General features: G+C 40.6%; 1 protein-coding gene across 11 annotated transcripts in view; it reads right to left on the reverse strand.

Annotated features, from left to right (window-relative positions):
• Window positions 1-26,323, reverse strand: part of EPB41L3 (erythrocyte membrane protein band 4.1 like 3) — a 201,209-nt gene that overhangs the window by 86,893 nt on the left and 87,993 nt on the right. For all 11 annotated transcript variants that reach the window (XM_079784349.1, XM_079784351.1, XM_079784353.1 and 8 more), the window contains exon 2: window positions 1,696-1,880. In XM_079784349.1, coding sequence (XP_079640475.1) covers window positions 1,696-1,880 — 185 coding nt within the window. The remainder of the gene's footprint in view (window positions 1-1,695; window positions 1,881-26,323) is intronic.

Below are 26,323 nucleotides of genomic sequence, written 5' to 3' on the forward strand. Positions count from 1 at the left end.
ATCAAAGTGTTCCTCTCACTTTGATGTTTCTCTCTGTCTCTTCCACATTCTCCAAAAATCAATGGAAACATATCCTCAGGTGAGAATAAAAAAAAAAAAAAAGAAAGAAAGAAATGTCATGCCCAACCCGGTTTGGCCCAGTGGATAGAGCATTGGCCTGCGGACTGAAGGGTCCCAGGTTCGATTCTGGTCAAGGGCATGTACCTTGGTTGCAGGCACATCCCCAGTGGGGAGTGTGCAGGAGGCAGCTGAATCGATGTTTCTCTCTCATCGATGTTTCTAACTCTCTATCCCTCTCCCTCTTCCTTCCTTTCTGTAAAAAATCAATAAAATATATTAAAAAAAAAAGAAATATCATAGCCTATGAAAGACACATCTTGAAAATGCCTAAAGAAAGTTGTCATTTTTCATGGTGAAGGGACTGCCATCTGTGTTGATGAAAACACCTTGGTGGTTGTGGTGACTGGCAGTGGCTGCAGCAGCGGGATGATGGGGCTGGTGCCTTCCCCAGATCAGCCTGGTCGCCTCCCATAAAGGGAGCGGGCCTAAGCCATCAGTAGGACATCCCCTGAGAGCTCCCAGTATGTGAGAGGAGGAAGGCTGGGCTGAGGGATCCTGCCACCCCCCCAGTGCATGAATTTCGTGCACCAGGCCCCTAGTATAAATATAAAAGGCTAATATGCAAAGTGTTCCCTTGGGAGTTCGACAGGGAGACCAGGATCTCGATCGCTTGCTATGATGTGCGCTGACCACCAGGGAGCAGCGCGGAATGAAGGAAGGCCCTGGCTGGCAGCTGGGGTAGGGAGCCCCTTGTTAGCAGCCGGAAGGAAGGCCCCGGCCAGCAGCCGGAAGGCCCCGATTGGCCGTGATCACCGGCCAGGCCTAGGGACCCTACCTGTGCATGAATTTCGTGCACCGGGCCTCTAGTATGCTATAAAAAAGAAAGTACTCTTACCATTCTCAACAGCATGGATGGACCTGGAGAGGATTATGCTAAGCAAAATAAGCCAGTCAGAGAAAGATAAATATCACATGATCTCACTCATTTGTGGAATATAATGAACAACATAAACTGATGAACAAAAACAGATCCAGAGACAGAGAAGCATCAAACAGACCATCAAACTTCAGAGGGGAGGCAGGGGAGTGGAAGAGGGGTAAGAGATCAACCAAAGAACTTGTATGCATACATATAAGCATAACCAATGGACACAGACACTAGGGGGGTGAGGGCATGTGCTGGGGGGTGGGAGTAGCCGGGGAGAGGTCAATGGGAGAAAAGGACACCTATGTAATACTATATGTAATACTTTTAACAATAAAGAATTTAAAAAAATTAAAATTTAAATTTAAAAAAATCAAGAGCATAATTAAAGCTGGCAGTGTGGTGTCTAGCCTTTCTGTAAACCCAGATAAAACCAATAACCTGCTCTCCAGCTTTCAGTATGAGTTTAAGAGCTTTAATCAAATGGAGGAGTTACCAAGCAAGGTTGTGGAATGTCATTCACTGAAAGCCTTAAAGTAAATTTTCATTTGCTTAGTACCAGAAGGGGCGAAGCAGATGAGCCCTCATAGTTCCCGCTAGTGCTAAGAGACCAAGGTCAGACCAGACCCTGAAAATGCTCAGTAAATATTCTTCAATTGGTTTTCCGGCTGCTGCAGGGGTGCGGGGCCCCATGGGTGCCTTGAGCTCACCTCCTTCCTCACGGGGGTGCTGTGCGCTGCAGCGGCTGCGAACTGCTCTAAGGCCTGGTGCTGCTCCTCCGGCCCCGGCTGTGCCCTCTCGGGACCCTGCGGACCCGCTGCCTCCTGGGGCTCGGCCTCCTGCTCGGGCTTGGATTCTGAGTCTGAGCCAGATTCGGTCGTCATGGTTGATTGTTCTGCAAGCAGAAAAAGGGAAAGTCCCATCACTGGGTGCAATTACCTTCCCTAAACAAGAAAACCAGGATGCTACACAGGATGGCTGCAGAGAACCACAGTACAAAGATGGAGAAATGCTAACAACCAAAGCATGATCCTACTGCACACAACTAACCAACGACTTGTCAAATTTAGCATGAAGATGGGTGCCCATGAATGGCTCACAATTAACGTTTAACTACAGTAAAAGTTGATTTGTAATGATCACTGGTTTTATTCCTATCACATTTTTGATGATCTAATTATGGAAGTGCATATATTTTTCTCATCCCCTTTCTCCTTCCTATCTCTAAGGATCCTGCTCTGCCTCTCCCGCCCCCTGAATCTCTCCACGCTTGCATGAACAAATGGCTTTCTCTTTGATTTCTTGTTGAAGCAACTACAACAGAGGCTTCTCCAGTGACATGGAGTCTGTCCCACATTGGACAAGCACTGGCCACAGCTGGAGGGAAGCTGGACAGCATCACCTCTTCCTCCCTCACAAGCTCATTCTCCTAGGCTTATTCCTGGCTTCCTTCTATTTCCCTTGAATGCTGAAAGGGAAATATCTCACACACTCAAACAATAGATCTTAATTTATAATAATCTGCTCTTACATCCTAAAAGATACTTTATAATATAACCACCATCTTCTAAGCATTTGCTGGTCAAGACACTTAAGTATGTTGTGCCCCAATTTCTACATCAGCTAAATGAGCGAACTGGACATGATCGTATCTAAAGAACTTATTTTCTGGTGCTACTTTCCCCTCTATGAATAGACATGCCATTTTATTAAAGCAGCTTTTTGCTCTAAGCAGCCACAGAGCTGTTATGCCTGTGGTTAACACATGTCATTGTAAGTCATTTCTTATCTTGGGTATGTGGGAACCACCTCAAAAACAAATATCTCAGATAGTCATAATTTTTTCTTTCCTGATTCTAATTTTATGGTAAAAATATCATGAGCAAAGGGTTAGTTTAATCCTTTAAGCACACGATATACATAATAGTATAATGTAAAATTATGCAAAATAAAACTCTGTAGTAAAACTATTTAGTTCCTACCTCCAAAAACAACACTGGAATATGTTTAATAATTGGAAGGGGAAACATAAAAATTAAATACCAATCTAGGTAATAAACTAAATGCTTTATCAGTGCTTCTATGTAGGGTTACTTTCTACAATCACCAGGTATTCTTTCTGTTGAATAAGAGACATATCAACTTGACATGTACTCAGCTGCCCAAAGTGTATGTAAATATCAAGTCCAAATTCAGAGCAAGATGATAATCCAAATAAAACTAACACATTTTTTTCCTTACATTACATTTTAGATTTTCAAGCAAATCTTGAAAGTAAATATTACATTCTCTTCTGTATATTTATACTGAGAAGTGGTATGAGTCTACAGAAAAAAATAGTGGAGCCTACAACTGAATTCCTCCTTTCAGAAGCGGGGAGATTAGTGTTAATAGTTCAATTCATCAAACGATTATTAAGTACCAAATATAAGTCAAGCACTTCTTACAGTTTAGAAACAGAGATGAATATGTCATAAAGCCCCTCCCCCACCCCATAATCTGTGGCAGTAATAGACACTCCCTAGACTCCATTTCTTTATTTTTCCTTTTAGTAACTAAACTTTCAGTTTTTGCTGGTACTCCTCCATCCAGTTTGAGTTGTGGCCATTTGATCAAGTCTGACCAATGAGACAACAGAGAATATGCATTCAACGTTTAGGTCATCATCATAAAGACAAAGCCACTTGATTTCCCTTTCCCATTGGCTGGAAATTAATAACTTACATGGTCCCCATAGACCCAGTCATGGAGGCCCCAAGTTCGGGAGGATGCCAGAGCTGCCTCTTTCGGGCTGGGTCTCTGGATGACCTCATGGAGTACAACTCACCTGCTCTGGATTGTTACATGAGGTAGAAATCAACTTCTGTTTTATTGGAACCTCACCCAAACTAAAATAATCTACAGACTAAAAATCTACTAGTTATACTCTAGTGGAGCCCATCTTACTAAAACAAAGTAGCCTTCCCTTGATCTTACTTCCTCCATCAGCTACTGCCATATTTCTCTTGCTTTCCACTCATTTCTCAAAAAATTTCTGTTGACTTTTTACCATCTTATACTTCCTTCCTCTTTGCAACCACTCCTGTCTGACTCCATTGGGGTGGCTCTTGTGGTTAATGCAATGGACCATGCACTCTAGTCTATCTGGACTCATCTGAGCCTTTAGCAGCCCCAACCTGGCGATGAGGCTTTTCTTGTCAACAGGTCTCTGTCTCTTCGGATTCAGAACTCACCACTTCTCCTAGCTCTCTGGCTACTCCCTTTCATTCTCTCTCACAGTCTTACTCCTTATCCAACCTCTAAATATGGGAATGTCCCAGAAAATGCCATTCTAGACCCTCTTTTTTCTCTCTCTACATTCCCTCCTCAGCTTGTGATATCCTTTTTCAGGGCTTTAAATACTTTCTATAAGCCATCAATTCCCACATTCATATCTCTAGTCCCAACCTCTTTTCTGAACATTTAAAACTCCAACTCCCCACTTGACATTCCTCAGAGGTATCTATTGATTTTTTTCTCCTAAATCTGTGCCTCTCCTTACCTTCCTCACCTTTATAAATGGCAATGCCATTCCTCCAAGCCAGAATTCCATAAGTTACCTCTGACATTTTCTTTCCCCCCACTTTCCTTATCTAATGCTAGAAGCCCGGTGCACGAAATTTGTGCACGGGTACAGTCCCTAGGCCTGGCCAGCAATCAGGGCTGATCAGGTTCCCCGCCTCCCCACCGGCTCCTTCCTCAGCGCCCCTCAGCACCCCGCCACTGCCGCTGGTCACTTGCCATGTTCCATGCTTCCCCTGGTGGTCAGTGCATGTCATAGCAAGTGATCAAACTCCTGGTCTCCCAGTAGAACTCCCAAGGGGACAATTTGCATATTAGCCTTCTATTATATAATAATAATATATATATATAGGATAGGAAAGTTCTGCAAGATATATAATTTTGTAAATATATATTAAAAATATATTCTTCCAAAATACAACTGACCATTGAATAATGCAAGGGTCAAGGGCACCAAACACCTGACATGGTAAAAAATCTGCATATAACTTTTGACTTCACACAAAAGCTTAACTACTAATAGCCTATTGTTGATCAGAGGCCTTACAAATAACACAGTTGATTAACACATACTTTGTATGTTACATTTATTTTATACTGTATTCTTAAAATACAGTAAGCCAGAGAAAAGAAAATGTAATTAAGAAAATCATGAGAAAATAAATTTACAGTACAGTACTGCATTTATCAATACTGTGTTTACATCATCTATTTACAAGATGAATAACCTCAGTACCTATGTCAACATTGTCTTTATGATATAAAATACTGTAGATATTATAACACTGGATATCAAAAAAGAAAAGATTATAAAAAAGAAATCCATATTTATTTACAGATATAACAATTCATGCACTGATAACAAAGAAGCAACAATATAAATGTTTTATGGTAGCCTAGTGTAACTGATACCAAATCTCAAAAAAAAAGTTATCCAATATACTTACTGAAATTAATCTACATGTAAGTGGATATTTGCAATTCAAACCTGTGTTGTTCAAGGATAAACTGTATATCTTGAGTTGGTAAGCAAGCCATCATTTCTCTTCTGGATTCTTTCAATAATCTCCTCTTCCCTGCCTCTATTCCTGCCCACCTCTATTCTGTCTGATCTTCATAAATCATACATCATATCTAGTCATATCATGTACTACTGAAAACCTTTTAATAGTTTCACAATGAGCTTGAAGTTAAATCTTAACCCTTTTTAAAAAAATATGTTTTTTACTGATTTTTGATAGAGAAGAAGGGAGAGGAAGAAATAGAAACATCGATGAGAGAGAAACATTGATCGGATGCCTCCTACACGTCCCCTACTGGGGATTGAGCCCAAAGTCTGGGCATGTGCCCTGATCAGGAATGGAACTGGGACCTCTTGGTCCATGGGACGACACTCCAACCCACTGAGCCACACCAACCAGGACCTAGATGACTAACTTAATCTTTTAGTCTCCTACTTCCTCTTCCATAAAATGAGGGGTTCCGATCTGAAACTAGTGATGTAGGTGAGGGGTGTGTGTGTGGGGGGGGAGATAGTGAAAGGCAAGAAACTCCAAAGCCAACAAGTCTGTCACCTCTTTCATTATCTTCCAACTTCCTTACTACTTTTTAAAACTAAGGAGTTTTTACACAAATATAGTTGCAGTAGATACATCACTTATCAGTGCACTCTAAACTTTAAAAAGCTGTCAAATATATGTTAAAATAGAAGCCTTTCTAAACCCATGACATTAGCCTCTGAACTCACTATACATGAAATAAAAGGGCAAGTTTAGTAAAAAAATATTCTAATAGTGAGTTTCAATGTTTTTATTCTGGTCATGAAACCATTTTGCACCTGCTTTTGTCTTTAATTCCATGACTCCCTAAGGCAAAGAGCCAGCTATACAAACGCTGAATAAAAATGCAAAATGGATAGAGCCCAGCAAGCACCGACCAACTATTTAAATAATGAAATAACCTACCATTATTTTCTACCTATGAATACACTGTATAATACCTTACCTGTTATATATTACATAAATCACAAAACCTCAAACCTTAAATAAACATCTATGCCCTTGTCAAATATTTCTTAGGTATATTATTTTTCCAGCTATATGCATAATAAATGAAAAAATCATTGCTGTTTTTTGACTAATTTTAATACAATAAATCTTCCATTGCTGTAGAGAGAAAGTAAAGTAATAAACCTTAATAACGTAAGGCTTTTAAATTCTGGAACCTCCCTAGAATCAATATTTAATTCCACATATCTGAAAGGCCATCAGTTCATATTATACCTACGAGTAAATGATATCGATGGCCCAGATCAGTAAATTCAATTTCAAAACTTTTAAAAATAGTCTTCTTCCGCACCCACATGCCAATATAAGCAAGTAATAAACTGATTTTTAAATGCCAAACAAAATCATAAGCATCTAAATACAGTACTTCTAACTTTAGCTCATTATTTTAATAACTTTACAGTGTGTACCTCCAATCTTGTACCCAAATGCCAAAATATTTTTAAAAAATAGGTTTTCATGATATTGACATTTTTTTTTTTTTTCATATTCCCATTCCTTGCTTTCCTGATGATCCCTAATACCTAAAGTTGCACATTTCCCTTCCAAACTCATTAAAGATGTTCCCTTCTCTTCTGATTTTTTCACTTTGGATGAAACACAGCTGTTGATGATTCAGTTACTCAAAGTAGACACCATCACTTACAATCCCAAACAGAAAGCGATACAAATGCTTGTGCGTAGCTTTGGCTTAAACTGGGCCCTTTTTTAAATACGAAATTTACCTTATTATGTTTTGCTTGAGCTAACAAGGTTTGAAAGCTTAGAAACTCCAAATCTTAAAAGTTGGGGTAAGGACATGCATTAAGTATGCTGGGGTGATGGCAAGAGTACTGCTTTACTTTTTAAGAAACAAACTGTGTTTCATTATGCCTCTCTCGGGCATATGTTCATTAAGCGAATGCCAGAGGAAATGGTAATGAGCTTCAAAGGCAGCATCATGCAGGTGTAAATGAAATCATATTCACAATTCATTTCACCTATAAGAAATGGCCATTGTCATGCATCCCAGGCTTTGTTCCTTTTCAGCTCTAATTTTTTGTTCCATAGAAGAAGAAGAAAAAAAAGCCAGATTTTCCTCATCTTTTCCCCTTTTAGAAGTAGCATCTCTAAAATCCCCATCTCCTCACTAAATGACTGCTAAATTAGCTTCTCTGTTAAAATTTATCTACCTCTCCTGCTGATATGAAAATTCTGTATTATTTTATTAAAAGACAAACCTAAGACAGTGGAGAAAAATGCTTAATATAAATCACATATAAAACAGGATTCCCATGGAATACTGTTTACCTGTCTACAGGAGTGTAGCACTACAAAGGACATTTTTTTTTAAAAAAAAAGCTCTTTTTTCTTTTTATAATTCAAACATAAATTTATAGGAAATGAGAGGTTAAGTAGATGAATACATACTCACTAAAATATATTTATAACTATTGACTCCTATCCAATAGTCCACGAAAAACCACCAATTGCAAGCAAACTAAAAGATAGTAATATTCCCTGATCTCTCTACTAGATGCTTCCTATTTGCATTAAAAGAAAAAAAAGCCCTAGTATTATTCATCTTTAAAAAACCATAAGAAACTATATCAACCTGCTCTTGGTCTCACATTCTTCCTTCTACAACCCCCATCTCTACCTCTCCTACATGGTACCACTTATATACTGTTTTCTCAACCCGTGTTGTTCAAGGGTCAACTGCACTCCCCCTTATTCTAATAAACCTTATTAAGGTTACTAACGACTTCCCTACAAGCCAATAAATCCTATGTGACATCTCTCATTTTAAAATTCTCTGTTTCTGACACTCTCTTGATTTTCCTTCTACCTTTTCTGGCTACTCTTTTCTCATTTCCATTTGCTCCTTCATAGTCTTTTTCTCATATTCCATTTCTAAACTTTGCAGTTCTTTAGTAATCAGTCAAATGTGCAACTTTAGGCAAATTAACTCTCTTCAAATCCTCTTTCTTGGAGAGTTCCTTTACTTTGTTTCAAATATAGTGACAATTCCAAAACACAGGTTCTTCAGTTTGTGACCTCTCTGAGGCTTAGGTCCACATACAGACATACATTCTACTTCTCACCTCTCTTATCTGGGTATCTGAGAGGCACCTAAAATTAAAGTGCCCATCCGTACCGTGCCCTTGATCCGCCACCCACCCAGCCCCCCAATCTGCTCTACTGCAGTCTTCCCATTTCAGTAGGTGAGCTCTCATCTGCCCAGCTGCTCATGCTAGAATCCGGACACCACCTCTCCTTACTCCCAACTCAATCCACTTCACGTCTGTCAATTTCACTTCTGGAGTTGTGTTTAAAGAAAGAAGGAAGACAAAAGATAATTCTAGGCAGCAGTTCCCAGTCAGTTAACAGCAGAACAGTGTGCAAAATCACATGTACTTCCTTATGTGAGGGCGTGTAGTCTGCTGTGGCAGGAAGGTAAGGGAGTGATGAGAGGTGATGAGACCCGCCAGGCAGAAGTCAGGTCCTGCAAGGTGGTCTCATCTTCATTAAGGAGACTTCATCTCACCGTACGGAGGCCACTCTGGCAGGGGGACTAACATCAGAAAGGGTCAGCTGGACTTTTCCATTGTTTTGGCTCAAAATAAGAACAAACTAATGTACCAAGCAGGCCTTGATGGGGCAGCAATGTACCAGTTACTCCTTGAAGCACAAAGCAGTGAAATTCAGGGCTTTGAAAACTTGAGAATAGTTGAGACACTAAATGTTTGTGACTGATGGCAGGGACAATTGTGGTTGTTCTTTTTGTTTGTTTGTTTAATAAGCTTTATGGTCATACGAAGTTCAAATCCTATTAAGCCAATATACTTACCTCTATGGAGCTAACTTTTCAAGATTATAAAAGAAACAGAAAGCTGGATTTTTTATGATGACAGTAATTTAAAAAAATACTTTCCAAATAACCACTCTAAACCTGCAGAGGATTACCCAGATCCATCAAGCATGGGGACAATGATTTCATTAACAGCAACGCATATCTACAGTTCAGTGTTGGGAATTTGAAACAACAAGCAAAAAAATAATAAGGCTACAGTCCCCTATTTCAAGGAATGTGCATTCTGACAGATTACCCTGAGAAGCAAATCAACCACAGGGGCCAGGGTGCAAGAACTAAGCCCACAGAAGGGGCTTTCAACAAATCTTCGGGGGCAGGGAGGGCTTCCCTGGGAAATAATCCCTGTTTGATGGAAAAATAATCACTCACCTTAATCCCAAGTTCAATGACACTAGCTTTAAACTTTAGATGCAACTAAAAAATCACAGGCTACTTCCGAAGATTAAAGGAAAATTAGGAATAAATAAAAGCACAGGAGAGGCGCCATGATGGGGCAGAGCCCTGATGGGGCAGAGCCCTGATGGGGCAGAGCCCTGATGGGGCAGAGCCCTGATGGGGCAGAGCCCTGATGGGGCAGGAGGGTGAGAACCAGCCTGGAGAGATTGCATTCTGGCCTCAAGGTGGCCACATCCTCTGTGACCTCAACGGAATTTGACTTTCCTTTCTGTTCTAAGATTCTGAAATTCTGGGATTCCTGAGAACCAGAGACTCTGTTGTAGTAACAGCATGAAACCTAAGGAAATTTTGTCCTCTAAGAAAAGTGAAGACAGATATTAAGTGATCTTACCTACCAGCTCCAAGGGCATCAGCAACTAGGGCAGGCAATCACCAGTACGCTAGCGAGAAAGACAACCTCCTGCTGCATGGGCAGCTGATGGCTTCTTTAATGAACTGAGTCTATTACGTTCTTATTTCATTCTCTGAAATAATACTTTTTACCCAGATAATCTGAGAAAGCTGAAGGAAACACTCTTAGTTTACTCAATACATTGGAAAAACCTGGTTTATTTTCAGTAAGTTTTTAACTTCCAAGTTAAAAAATGTTTACCTCTGTGTTTAAGCAATTAACAGATGTAGTTAGATGTACAGACAGACAGACAGATATAGTGATTATAATTATGGAAACATCCACCTTATTAACATGTATTTGTTTTTTCAAATCAAATTGGTGCCAAGTACCAGGGTATAAAATTCCATATACCTCTGAAATACCAAGAGTATTTCAAAAAAGCAAGGGTTGTCCCCACAGGTCTCTAGATACATTTCAATAAACCACGGAAGGCGCTGGCTCCCTCTCTGGGGGATGGGGGACTTGTGTTAGTGAAGGACCTTAATAGTGTCCAGTGACAGCACTAATAGTAGGGGAGGCAGGGTTCCCGAGGAGGCAAAACTACAGGCAAGTTAACTCTCTAGAAAGAGTGGCAGAACAACAATTCGGGTTCTGTTCGGGTGTTTGCATTATCACTCTGCTAGAAATAAATTCCCAGACTGGGGTTCCTGAACTCCAGAGGTTGGGGAAGGAGCCTACAGATCTGAGTTTATTTTGAGATTTTAAAGGAGAGTACACAGTTAGCAACAGCACAGCTGCACTAATCAAGTTTCTTTGCTTTTGGCTGAATATTTCTTGGTTAAGGCTAGAACTACTGGCTATATCACTCTTTCATTCGTGAAGATGTTCCTTCAATAAACATTCCCTGAATAGCTGTTCTGAAACCTGGCGTTACATCAGATGAAGACGGGACTCTGCTCTAGTGGAGCTTCCGTTCTAATCGAAGGAGAAAAGGAAATTAAACATGTCAGCTACACATTAGATAGTTCAATCTAAAGTAGATGGGTGGTTGCTATTAGATAATTCAATCTAAAGTAGATGGGTAGTTGCTTACATTGGGTGGTTAGGGAGGGTTTCTCAAAGGAGGGGATGTGTAAGCAGATGCTTGAATATGAGAAGAATCTGCCATGTGATGATATAAGGATATTGCCCTCCAGGAAGACTAGAGCCCAAGCCCTGAGGAGGAAATGAGCTTGGTGTGCCCCGTGGATTTTATCTGAAATGCAATGGAGCATTTTAAATGATAGGGTCCTATTGACACTTAAAAGACACCTCTGCCTCCCGAGGAGAGGAGTTGGTGGAAGCAGGGAGAGCAGTAAGCAGGCCATGGCAGAAGTCCAGGTGAGAGAAAATGCTGGAGCAGGGCAGCAGGAGAGAGTATAAGTGATGCCCTTCTAGAGCCATCAGCACTGCTGATCAGAGCTCGGCAAAGACAGGGAGACGGATCAAGCTGGTAAGGTGAAATCTCTTGTGTTAGATGTCTTATAAACACAGGGCTCCCTAGAGGTGAGAAGACTGCAAGTACTGCCTTCTCCAATAGGCAGAGGGCTCACCCACAAACAAGTGTCAAGTTTCAACGGTTATTCTTCTAGGTAGTGCTCCATCACCTTGAACACAGGAAGTCATCAATGACCCCTACGTCGTCAGCAATCATTTTAAAAAACATCTAATTCAGATGAGAAACAATGCTTGGTTAGCGATAAGGAATGTATTCTTGTGGTCTAAGTGACAGCTCCAGACTTCCAAAAACCCCACCAAACCCAGATTAACATGGAAAGCTTTGGCCTTTTCTTCTACAGTAAGTTTCTAGAGTTCATCTGAGAAGTGGCCCCTGTACCCCATATGTTCCTTTCCCACATAACCTGGCAAAAAATTTTAGTTTCCCTGAGATTTTAACATGATTATCACCAAGAGGCTGTCATTGGCCAGATTATTATGATCTCTGAACGCATAATAATCTGGCCACTCAGTGTACTTATGTACAAGGGAAAGCTTGCAAATCTTGATATGTCAAGGGACCAGGAGATAGTGGCCCCCAGCCTCTGGCTAGTAAGTCCTCTGCTTCTTTCTAACTACCCACAATGAGGTTCTTATACATGGAAAAACCTTATTTTAAAATCCCAACTCTGTGGTCAGTTTACACTGAGTGGCCAGATTATTATGCGTTCAGAGATCATAATAATCTGGCCACTCAGTGTGTGTGTGTGTGTGTGTGTGTGTGTGTGTGTGTGTGTGTGTGTGTGTGTATACACACATACATATATATTTTTTCAATAGTTAACATAAATACTTGAATTCAGTTTCCTGATGGCTATGTTTATAGCAGTTCATCTGTGTTCCCTATCATTGAAATAGAGTTCAGAATTGACTATGACTTCATTTCCCTTAGCCAAAGGCACTCCCACAGTATACTTGAGTTTTTTAAGTAACAAATTAAATCAAAATGCTAATTTCAGAGGGCCAATGAAATACATAAGAGCAGAGTGTTCAATACTCATGTCAAATTGTATTCTGGAAAGTGTAAGAAAACAAGCTAAAAACAGCAACTCTTTTTTTCCATTTTCTGTTAAACATTAGTCACTCTTTCTAAGGAAGAAACTGTTGTATGGCCTCAATGTGTAGATCATTTTCCAAACATGGTATATTTGCTTCTTAACTAAGCTCTCCAAAAATATTATAAAACTAGAGGCCTGATGCATGAAATTTGTGCAAGGGGCTCGGCCCCCCGCTGCCGTGGCGACCGCCTTGGCCCTTGCAGCTCTGGCTTTGTCCAGATACTGCCTTATGGTTTCCTAAAAGGAAAATTCAATTTCTAAAATGCAATGGATTGTCATGAGTTGGACCATTAATTTCTCATAAACCTTTTAAGCTTTATTTTTTTTAATTAACAGTATGGTGCTTGCAAAAGTAAAGGAAGTTGTTCACAGGGAACACACAAATGTGTGGTGCTAAGAACCCTCCCTCACATCCTCTCACACAAGCTCACCCCCACCATCCTGAAGTGGGTGTTACCCCCACAGGACAGATGGGGACAGTAAGGTTAGTGCATAACTTGCCTTAGGTTATATAAACCAGAGCCAAGAATGAAATCTGAGTTGCTGTCTTCAATAACAAAGCTCTTTGTTCCACACAAGTTCTGCAATTTAGTGCATCGATAAAATCTACTCTTAACCTCCTAGTCCTATTTCAGAATCGGACAACTTTCTAAAGTTATTGTTTTATATGATCATCTATAATTCCACATTGCTAATATGCTACCTTACTGTTCGACTTAATGTAAGTCAAACATTATTCAATTCAAGATTCTATAAACTTATATTTTATTTTAAAGACTATTTTCCCTCCTACTTATTTATCTTTAAAAATATAGATATAAAACATCACAATACTAGTTTCTTCCTTTATTAAAAAGAGGTTTTTAATCTATTGTGAGCCTTCAGGATTCTGTCCCAGGTTGCCATTTTATTCCTGGAAAACAAAAAAATAAATAAATGATCGTTGTTGCTTCTAGAGAAATATGAATGGTACTGACTCTTCTTCTAGATTCTCAACAAGTTATAACTTTTCATTGAGTGGCTTTAAGCCTCAAATGGACAAGCCTAAATTTTAATTAGTTCCAACTTTGAAAGTAGTGTTAGCGGAGGGCCTCAAATTGACAAGAGCTAGTAAAATGTTTCTAGTTATAAATGTCCAACACCACAGTTTAAAATGTTCCAAGAATTCCCTGGCTAAAGTCAAAAGAGGAGAGAAAAGGAGATAGTGTATTTCCTCTGTACTGTTGGCCAATTCTATCTCTGAGAAGAACTTATTAGCAAAAGATATCTCTGGCACCTTAATGCAGGAGCATATTTTTCTATTACCCAACACCTGACTCTGCATCTGTGAGAAGTGAGGTGTGAACCACAGAGAGTGAATAAATTAAAACAGAGTCAGACTCTGTACAGTCATCTACCACCAAATAAGAGCTCTCAACTTGTTCTGAAATGTGTCTCTCTCCCACAGAACCATTCCTTATTAAAATAAGGGGAAGGTTATGGCTACGACTTCCAAACTTTGCCCCTTAGTGAGGGTCAGTACCCTAGGATACCTGGGGATAGCTGGCTGAGAATCCACAATCCGGGTTTCTCTTTATAGGTGTCAGTATCTCAGGGTTGAGGACAGCTAGAATTACAAGGATGGCTGTCTAAAAAAGACCTAACAGCAAATACCTGTTCTCTAACTCTCTGTCTGTCCAGGAATATGTTGCATAAAACAGCCAATGGACAAATAATGAATGAAGGAACAGTCTGTGTTTCCGAGTCTCACAAATACAAGATAGAACAGCAGGTCCCACGTGTATGGAGGAGCCCTACAAATTCAGATGATCAGCAAAACACAGATCTGGCCTGTCCATTTTTATGACTCCAGGCTTTTATCTCTGTGGTTAGCTCCTAATAGCAGGCTTCATGCAGGCACCTGAAACTAGTCACAGAAGGACATGTGGTGAGAAGGAAAAAGAAAGCCAAGGGGCAAATGACCTTCCAAGGACGAGGGGGTGAGCTGCCTGTAAATATTTGTATCTTGTCTTATAGAGGAGTTCTAGGTGGTGAGTCACGAAGACTCACACAGCAGGAATCCCATTGGATGAAATCAATAAAGAAATATTTAAAAAGGCTCTTCTATTACTAAGAAAAAGAAATGAAATATATGGGAAAATTCCAGGTATTCTAGTATTGTTTTCATTCAATACTTACAAAATCATACAAAACAACCATTATGGGCAGCCTAGTGGTCGTTAAATAAATAAATGAATGAATAATAGAATATACCAGCTTCATTGAACATAAATATGCCCCAAGTCACATGTCTACAAATGATGTCTTGGGAAATCAGATCCGATTCAGCCTGACCCCTACACCACTGTCTGCTGTGTGGTACACAGCAACTGAGCAGAAAGGAATACCAGTGAGTACCTCTCAACTCTTCCCCGCACTGAATATGCTAACTCTGATCAGTTTTCTTTAATTAATCCTGATGTTTTCTAGGACACTTCTATCTTCCAAAGCCCAATTAATAAATCTGGTTTCCCCCACATTTCCACACATTTAATTACTAAGTGTTCACAGCTCCTATCACAACTCCTACAGAGAGAAGAAACGGGAGGTCCCCTGGCCTCTGGATCCTTTTGCACTTCGGGGTTTTGACAGGCTGTTGAATTTTTTCATCCTTCGATACAAATATGAGGCCAAGTAATGATGCTGTTTTTACTGTAATGCATCAGCTTTCATCTGGCTGCTAGTAATGGATGAAGACTACAAAGAATGTTCTTAAAAGATCTCACTGGCACACGAAGGAGTGGCTTGAGCATAGCTCCTCCTCCAGTTCTCTGAGGTGCTGATAAGAGGACTCTTTACTCCAGGGCTGTCCACGGGGCGCCTGGAACACTGACAAGGTTTCCCATTTGCGCCCCAAATCCTCTGCAATTAAAGCTTTAAGGAACCCGTTCAAGCCTCATGACTCAGTAGATATAAACGCAGCTGGAGGTTAGAGCTGCCTTTAGGGGTTGAATTTCTCACACAATGTACTAAAAATGACTGAACAGCTACAGGTGTGATGTATCATTTATACAGGTTTTCTCTAACGGGCAACTAAGTCAATAAACAGCTCTTTCAATTTTTAAATGCACATATTTCCAGCTCATTGGGGATTAACTTAAAGCCCTACAGACAAAAATAAATTTGAAGAAAAACGGAAAGACTGAAAAGCAGTTCATCTCAAGATGTTTTTATAGGTTCTTTATGGTCTAGGTTTTTAAAAAAGGTTTAATTACAACAAAACCTGCTTCACTTCCTACATTGATAACTTTTATAATTACTACACTTTTCACAATGAAATTAGTTTTTAAAATTTTAACTGTCTAGCTGGAAGCTTTTTATGTAGTTAAGGAAGCCACACTAACTCTTTAAAACTCAGTTTTTGTGTGTGTGTGTGTGGGGTCCTCAAATAGGCAGGGAAAAGGGCGTTTGCGCTCCCAAAATAGCCATGGGCAGAGTCATGCTGGAAATATGAGAACAATTGCAATGCAAGGATACAAAAGCGAAACTGGGATGGATGAGAAGAGAGGATGATGTTGGTCCTGTCACCAGGGCAACTCTATCTTTCCTGGAAAGAGTCCCACAGATTTAGCGCAGAATGAGAGCTTCCTGGACCTCCACTGGTGTTTCTGATCTAGAATAGGAAAAATGAAGGGACAGGGGAAGACATTAAACTATTCCCCAAGAGCAGGGATGGGAGAGATGGGCTCGTAACAGAGGCCCTACAGGTGGAGAGGGTAACGACTAACCCTACACAGGCTAGCCCTCGACAGGCTGTGGATGAAGCCCGGGGTTTTCAACATCCAAACTCACCACGAGGAGATACAGTTAAATGATAAAACCAAATGTTAAGAGTGATCATCTTTGGAGGGGCAACTGTCTTTCTTTTTCAGATTTTCTACAAAAGGACTATTTTTGTCATCAGAAGAAAAGAAATCAAAAAATATTTCTTCTTAAAGATGTATTTATCACTTCTTTAAAATACTCTTAGCTAGGTCACTTTCCTAATTTTTAACTTAGTTTTTTATTTAAAAGGATTAATTCTAACATAATTTGTTTTAGCACATCTGAAATGTGCCTATTCATTCTCCACTAATATAACCAGGTGCCACAGTTCACTGGGTGGAGGTTTAAGAGTGGCAGAGGATGACACTCAAACCACTTCGATTAGACCCACCAGGGGCTCTGGTAAAACTGCACATTCCCCAGACTCACCTGCAGGTGGAGAGAATTTCTGGAGTAATTCACTAAGTAAAATACTAAGATGCCTGGGTTGTACCCTTACCGACGGAACCAGAATTTCTGGTGGCCGTTCCTAGGCACAGGTGATTTTTAAAAGCTTCCCTGGGATTCTAAAATGCAGGCTGGATTGAGAACAGTGGGATAGCATTTCCCACTTTTAATAAACACCCAGGCGATTCTTGGACTAAAGTTTGCTAACCACTGGCCTACAAGGAAATTATCAGTCCTTGAGGGACTGCATTTGGAGACAGAAATACAAGTAGATAACAGTAGATCTTTGGCCCTGATCAAGGCCATCGATTAGTGTTTATTTTGATTACTGCTACAAAATCAGCCTAGCAATCTTATTGCTTTTTGCATTTCATAAATTTATATGCCATTCAGTTTATGCTGGTATAAGCAAAAGGCATATGCAGACTAGACGTTTGTGAATTTTAGATAGATCTTCACTTCAATAATATATAGTACTCATTACAAGCTATATTTCACAACAGATATGTTCTTCCATCTCAGTCATGCTCAGTCTTCTTCACAATAGAATGTTAAGTAATAACTGGTGGAAAGAATACTAGTATTCACCTATATGAGTACGATTATAACTGAACAAGGTTGAGAACATCTTACTTCCTTAAAGTTGAGAAAATCTCATCTCCTCTTCTTTCCAAAGAAGTACCTCCTTTAAATTGATATGGGCTTCCATTGAGAACAGGACACTTGGAGAGGAAGGGAAAGAGGAGTGAACAGGAAAGGGGAAAAATAAAACCCTGTTAATTATAATTCACAGGCTACCTTCGGTTCTTGCTTTAGTGACAACTCCAATCTGGTCACCCAACTTGCCTATACCCAATGCTTTCAATTCAATTCAAAAAGGGCTGAGCACTTCCCCTGAGTCAGGGTCTTAGACACCTAATAGAAAAGGTAATAGATGCGCCAAATCCTTTTTTTTAAAGGCTCTCATGACCAAACCTCTTATTTACCCAATTCCAAATGTCAAGAACACCTGCCAAATCCTTTCTAATAATAGCTTTACTATATTCTTTTCACCCTGGCAGCCCTGCTGAACTCTCCCCTAAGTAGAATGGGAGTCGGGCCAGCAGTGGGGTCAATGGATTTCAAGCGCCTTCCACCAAATTCAGTCCATGATCTACAGCGTCAAAACTAAGAACTAGCAACACAGCACTGTTATAGCCTGGGAAACACTGGTTATGAAAAGAACAAAAAATAGTTACTAAGTAAGGGCAGAGATTACTACCTACTCTCTGTGGTTTTCTCCAGCTGGATGTTGGCACATTTGGAATAGAGAGGCTGTTTCTTAAGCACTAAAATATTTTCAGTAGTCCCCCGTCCTTCCTTCTCCCTGGTAGAACACTAAGGGCAGCCACTTCCTATGCCTTCCTGACGCTCAAGCCTCACTCTTACCCTCACCACACAAGCTCAGCAATCAAGGCCTACTGAGCAGTGTGTGGTTCTCCAAAAGCTCCACGCCCTCGAAGGTGCTGCTCCTGGGTCCAGAAGCTTCCAATCTCACTTTCCCCAAGCACTATTAAATCATAGGCTTCCAAACTCAGCTCTGACGCCACCCCCACTCCAATGAGTTTCCCCTCCCCACCCAGACAGTCTCTGGGGGCAACCACTGCACTTGTGCACATGTGTACATCTCACTGTATTTGTAGGAACATTTGCTTCTCAGAGTCTCTGCTACCAGACGCAAGATTCTGAAAGACAAGAGCAGGTCTTTACTCTCACTCTCTATGAGAAGTCTATCTCAAACCTAAGGCATCAAAAAGTGAACTCCTGAGCTTTCTCCCCCAAACCAGGTCATCCTTGAGTCTTCCCCCAATGGCCAACCCATCTTTCCAGGGTCTTAGGCCAAAGAAAATACAAAAAAGACTAACAAAATTTCCATTAAGTCCCTTCATAAACCCTGTGGCTCTACCTTCAAAACACATCAGGATTATGATCATGCCATTCCTCCACCCCTTCACGACCATCACTGCCACCATGTCCATCATGGCCATCCCTCCAGCCCATCATCTTTGCTTGCCCAGTTACTCTAGTATCTTCCTAACTGGTCTCCCTCCTTCTGCCCTTGCACTCTCTGTACTGTTTTCCATAAACAGCCAGGTTGATCCTGTTGGAATATAAATCAAATTGTGTCACCTTTCCACTCAAAATCTTCCAATGACTCCCCATTTCATGAAGAGGAAGTTAGAGTCATTATACCTGCCTAACAAAATGTTGCACAAATGCTCCTCTGCCTTCTTCTCTGTCACTTACCCACTCTGGCGGCCTCCCAAGGACTCCACCGGAGCTCTGACACAGCAGGACACTCCCACCCGGAATGCTCCCACCATGATAGGTTCTCCAGCCTCATTCACGTCTTTGCTCAAGTTCACCTTCTCCGTGAGGCCTTCCCTGTCAACCCCCTCCACTCCCTATCCTCCTTTCCTGCTCTGTTTTTCTTCATAACACTTATCACCAATCTGATATCTGAAATATTTCACTTATTTACTTTGCTTTTTTATCTGTCTCCTCCCACTGGAGGCTCCAAGCACACGAGGGCAGAGATTTTCATCTGTAACAGTCACTGTTGTTTCCCCATCATCTAAAAGAGTATCTGGCACAGAGCAGGTGCTCAATGAGTATTTGCTATTGAATGTATGGACTCAGCTTTGAGTCTTCAGGCCCTTGAACAGTGAGTGCCGGGCACTTAATAGGTGCTCATTAGATTACGGTGGCCGACTTAGAACCCATCTGCTAAATTCCTGAAATGTTATTTGAAATTGTGCTGCCCATTACAGTTAATTTTTATGCAAAATGGCACTATAATGGACTGGCTTATTACAATTCCTAGAATCATTTATCACAAAAGACAGCCCAATCTAGTGCAAGGGCTTGGGCACTGATGTCAGACAGACAGGGGCTGAATTCCTGCTCTACCAGTGTGACCTCACAAACCTCAGTTTCTTCATCTTTAAAAGAGCTACCTATATAGATGTTGTATAGAAAATATCTGGCACATAGCAGATCCCCAATAAATTAGAGCTATTACTGTTTTTCTTATTAGTTTCTCAGAATGGTCTTAAGAAATTGCCAATGTGGACTACTCTTTAACAGATCAGGAGGTGAGACAAAAGTCCAGCTTTAAAAGAAGGCGTGGTCCACCACGGGAGGAAGGGATATCCTGGTGCGTGACCAGCAAAAGCACAGTCACTGTTGTCTCTAGTGCTGATACCTTGGAAACCAGAGGAAGGACTGAGGCCTGTTCCTCCTGCTGTACCGCAGAGTCACAGCTGTGTCTTCAACTGGGATATATTCTCTTATGGCCTCTCTAAGCAAGACTAGGAGACAGCACGAGGGTCTCCATGTCCGGAGCCTAAGACTGCTGGGACTCACCCTCCACAAGTCCACTTCTAAGGATGGTCTTCACATGCCTGGCACCTCAGGGCGGGTTGGATACTGGGGCTGAATAAGGCCCACCCACAGCACACCCTGGGCATGACCGGAATGAAAAGGACATTCATTAATACATTGCCCCTCTCTCATCCAGAACACACCTGCTCCACACTTACCTAAAAGAGGAGCACTACATTTGGTGTAAAATCAAAATGACAAAAAGTGTCTGATATCCAGAAAAGCACTTCCAAGAATGACCCATCTATCCCATGTCGCAACCCTAATGTCCCTTGTGATTGTCTCCCGTATGACGAGGTTCAGCCACAGGCGGATTACTGCTTATCCAAACTCGCAACGAACAAACACCCAGAGCAACCAAGGGACACAGAAAATGGTGTGAGAGCCAAGAGGCATCACATAACCCACCCAGCTTCTATTTAGCATTAACAATTTGATATGTACCTTGTCTCTCTCAAAAGGAGATTAACAATAAAAGCCAAAGGACATTATTATTTAAAATATGAAAGACATTGATAAGTACTGCTGATCACTTTCAGTATCAGTCAATAATTTCCTACAAAGTGTTAAAATCTAACAGATTATGTTAAAATTTTAGCTCTGCCACTTACCAGCTTTGTGAACTAAAGTTACTTAAACTCTCCGCAAATGAATTTTTATCACTTGTAAAGTGCACATAAAATGCCTCTAATGATTGTGGAGAATTAAGTAAAAGAATGCACCTACAGCAGTATTTAATATAGTACAACATATAGGTACAACAGACATAGGAGGCACTCAATGAACAGGCTATCGTTAGTTTTAGACCAGTGGAGCAATTCCACTCAGTGCTATCTCTTGGCTACAATTTATTCCAATATTAGTGAGGGGAAAAACATGATCATTGAGTTAAAATCCAATGATGATTTGGGCAAAGTTCCTTAAATATTATCTCCTCCTTTGGAGCTTAATAGACCTTAAGGATTGCTAGTACTAATCTATAATAATAAAAGCGTAATATGCTAATTAGACCGAACAGCCGAACGACCTTCTGGACATCCTTCCGGACGACCTTCTGGACATCCTTCCGGACGACCTTCTGGACAAAGCCAGGGCTGCTAGGGCCAAGGCAGCCGCTAAAGCCGTGAGGGCCGAGCCCCTTGCACAAATTTCGTGCATCAGGCCTCTAATATAATCTTAATTAATAAACAAAGTAAGGGACAGGTTGAACTAGCCCCTTGCCACTGTGTCAGAAAAAAAATCACAGCAGCATCCATCACTGCTGTGCACTCGTCATTTCCAGTAATGTGCTTATTACATGAACTCTGTTGAAAATCTGAGCCTGGGAGATAATTATCTTAGCCCAGGATTCTCTCAGGAGGAAGATAAGGAAAAAGAGTTCAGGCAGAGGTTACATGGGACAATGATGCCCTTGGTTAGCCATGAAGACAATGCAATAGGTATCCAGGAACCACGACTATGAAATCATAATTACTAGATCCTAACTCTTATCTGATTCTATAAATAACTTGTATTCATTTAGCTTCCAGAAGGCATGATAAAAAACAAAAAACAAACCAAACCATATTCCACTTCCCAAGCTATGTTCTCTCTTGTAAAAAAGAGCACAATTAACAATTTATATTTACACTGTCCAATATAGCAAAAGCTATACTGAAATAATTTTCCTAAAATTTGTGCAAAGTATTTCTGTTTCCATCTTTCTATTTTCTCCACATATTCGCCATCACCATGTAAGAATTTTTAATAAGTCTGATAAGCAACACACAGATGAGTCAAACAGAGGCTATATATAAACATAAAAAAGCAGGCTGTGCTTAACAGTGAGAACAAAGATGATATTTATTGGATTGTCCTCATGAGCCTTGAAGTGCTCAACAGTCTCTCATGTCACAAAGACCAACCTAGAAGAGGCTAGATAGACTTCAGAGTCCAGTCAGATAGACGCACTTAAAGGTAATGAAAGAGACAATGTTCATGATCGGAGACCAGCAATGCTGAGAAATTCTTTACAAACATGCCAACTGGCTGGCTTCTGCCTGAGAGGATGCTTCAACTCTGAGAAGAGAACATAAGCCAGAGGATATTTCAGGAAGCCAGCCCCAGTGGCAGAGGAGGGCTCAGGTCCTCACCTGGCCCCAACAATACCCCTCCTGGCCTCCCAAAGTGAGCATCCATTCCCTTGAGTTGAGTACTGAATCTTAAAGGACCACACCAAGGTGTCCATTCCTGGTGACTCAGTCAATCCATCAGAGTCATGGCAGCTGATAGCAGGGATCTGAAGGAGAGTTAAATGTAGCAAGAGAAAAAACTGTTGGAAACATTAATCTTCCTATTTCACGGTTTGCTATTTAGAATCACACTAATCTAAAAGATATTGAAGGAGACCAAAAAGTATACTTCACAAGAGTGTACTCTACAGAGAGGGATCCACAGAATATGGTGAGACGGGGACAAGGCATTGAGGAGGGTGCCTGGGCATTGGTGAATGGTGTATGCAGTTCTCTTGGTTAAGGAACACAACTGTAACAGTTAACAGTGCGCTCTTCCAAGAATTTCTGGGTCTCTTCTTTCTAAGCACATAGTAGCATTGCACATCCTTGTCAGTATGGGTCCCTCAGTTATCACCATGAGTAAAGACCCCTTGCCAAACCACAAAGCATATATAGCTTGAGCAAGAAGTGAATCTTTGCTGTTTTAAGCCTCAGAGACTTGGGGTTATTATAGCAGCATAACCTCGCCCATCCTAACTGAGCTAGAGAAAGCCACAGGTCTAGTGTAATGAGAAGAGAAAGTGAGGTTTTTGTGCTGTTTAAATGACATAGAAAATACAAAAGATAGGACATTTTAATATAGGGTGGGGCCAAATAGGTTTACACTTGTAAGTACATGAAACACAGAGTTTATTCTTGTCTTATTGTTTATTAATTATTGCATTATTTCCCATGCAAACACCTGTGAACCAACTTTTGCCCCAGCCCATATATATGGAGCACCTCCTCTGTGATTATGTCAGGAAACTGCTCACACCATTCATAGTCTCCCTCTGTTATGGAGAAACAACACAATAGAGAGGACAAGAATGACAACCCTACAGTCAGAATGCTTGGGTTCAACTGGCTCCACGTTAATCAGCTACGTAACTTTGGTAAGTTACTTAATGTCTCTGAGTCTTAGTTTAATAAATAGAGATATTAACCATATCTGCATATCTTACCTGCTTATGAGGATTAAATGAGATAATTCATAATATCTCTGGCACATGTAAGTACATATTAAGTACTCAAACGTTAGCCATCATCATATATATTTCAAATTCCTAAATCCAATATGTACCAAATATATCTTATAGTAATAATGGCTTATCCAAAGGAGAAAATAAAGATAATCTTAATGTATGTTCTAACAGAAACCTGATGATAAAAATGGTACAGCAAAGCTAAAGCTGCATATACATGTGAAATTCATGTCAATAAAAAAAGTAGTAATGGCTTTGGTTTGGTTAATACAGAGGCAAAAATATAATTATAAGGTTACAGAAGTGGAAGAAAATGAGCATTTTCCTCAATATGTCTTGTGTATTAAATTACAACTCTTTTTTTTTTAAATCCTCATCCGAGAATATTTTTCTATTGACTTTTTAGAGAGAGGGAAAGACAGAGAGAAATATCGATGTGAGAGAAACACATCGATTGGTTGCCTCCTGCATGAGCCCTGGGCCAGGGCCAGGGCCAGGGCCAGGGAGGAGCCTGCAACCGAGGTATGTGCCCTTGACGGGAATAGAACCTGGGACTCTTTGGTACACAGGCCGATGCCCTATCCACTGAGCCATGCCAGCTAGGGCCAAATTATAACTCTCAACAGATTGAAAGAGAATGCCAGGAGCTGTTAGCACAGTGCCACCCTCACCACTGATTACGGTGCAAGGTTCATTTCCCCTTAAAGGAACAAGAAAAGTTAGGTTGATATATATCTGATGCCAGTCACAAATTACATACATGTTTTTGCACTTGTCATAGAAGTAATTTGAACACATAACCAAAATAAGACGTCACAATATGTATATGGTAAAAATACACATTATATGATTCAAGATTACTCTTGAGACACAGTGTCTTCCTTCCATAAGCATTACAGTCCACCTGCAAATATTTATTTTTCATTTTCAAAGTCGCTTTCTCCTCTGTAAAAAACAGGTACACAAACTGAGCTTTATTCGCCTCAGATATTATTAATGTATGCATCCATTTTAGTTTTATTAAGGAATATCAAAATACTAATGCAAGTTACAAAGAAACAATATATTTTTCAAGTGAACCTCTTGTGAATAATGCTAAGTCGGAGAAATATATTTATTCAGAGTAATCATTAGCATTTTCTTGGTATTACTTTGGCACTCAAGATTTTTGTGTTTTGTTTTTTTTTTTAACAGAAGGAATATTTACCACGCCATATGTTTCTGACAAGAAGGTGAGATTTCCTTGGTCCTAGAATCTATTAGTGGAGACAGGCACAGCTGTGCCCATAATATTCTGATATTCCGAATTACAGCTATATGACATTTATTTCCTATGCCATCTTTAAGTCAACATGCATTGAATGGTCAAATGTTTCAAATACATGATTCTGAACTACAAAAAAAAAAATGTATGTCCTCTCTCCCTCACAGCGCTTTTGGAGCCAAGCCTATTACAGTGATTGACCATCAATTTATTATTGCCAGCACTAAGTGGGGTGATTTTCACAAGTGTCTAGAGCCAACATATGTTGGGCAGGACAGTTTATTTTATTCTATATGCACTTTGGCTCCCTGGTGCCCAAGGCAGACAGCTGTCACTTACGGGCAGGCCTTCTGCTAACACTTTCTGTAATTCCTAAGGGGCTTCCCAGCCTATAATTAGACTTTCCAGCTGCCGCAGTGTACACTGCTGGGTGGAGCCGAGAGTCTTCTGCTTTCCAGCATCCCCTAAAAAGTCCTCTTAAAGATGGTACTGCTGCAATAACACTGTTTGGAATTCAGCTTGGAGAGCAAATATGAATTCATTAACCACTTGCTCTGAACAGGTCTGTTCTACAAGGAGGGAGCTTTGCTTTAAACGAACTCTGAGCCAACCACATGAGTAGGGAATTGAGACTAAGCACACAAAAATGGGGAAGTGCAAAGCAATACTAGAAACTTCCTAATTCAAAGGTGCTGAGAACAACTGTACTGAACCAGTTACAACTCTCTCAGCCTTTTACGTAATTCTCTTTTCCAGGAAGAATCACCAAGATGAACTGAAATGGCACAGCAAGAAGGAACTAACAGAGAGCAGGCAAAAATCTGACCGTTTCAAAATCAAGGTCAATAGTGCCAGAAAAAAGCGTGCAAGTCAAAGACGGCAGAGTAAGTCAAAAAGCAAAAGAGGAAGCAAGCGTTAAATTCAACTAAGTCTTTAAAACAAAGAGAAGTCTGCTTTTTAAGAAAATGAAGCATTTTTCAAATGCAGAGCCCCATCCACCACCTCTCTGATTCTGGTCCAAGGATTCCTGGAAACAAGGGCACAGAGCAGATTCTCTCAACAGAGAAGGACCTGCTGCAACTGCAGAGGGAGCCTGCGCATGGGATCACCCTCAGCCTCAGGAAGTCATCTTTCCCTGACAAAAAGATGACTCTTACAGTGAACTGAAACTCCATCTGCCCATAAACTCAGCTCCGCCAAGAGCTGATAACTGATACAGGACCCTCAGAGGGATAAGATGCTTTTACTAAAAATAGTCCCAGGTGCTACAGATGCTTCTTGTCTGCAGACCACACTC

This window comes from Cnephaeus nilssonii (genome assembly GCF_951640355.1).
Source record: "Cnephaeus nilssonii genome assembly, chromosome: 11".
In the NCBI taxonomy this organism is placed as follows: domain Eukaryota; kingdom Metazoa; phylum Chordata; class Mammalia; order Chiroptera; family Vespertilionidae; genus Cnephaeus; species Cnephaeus nilssonii.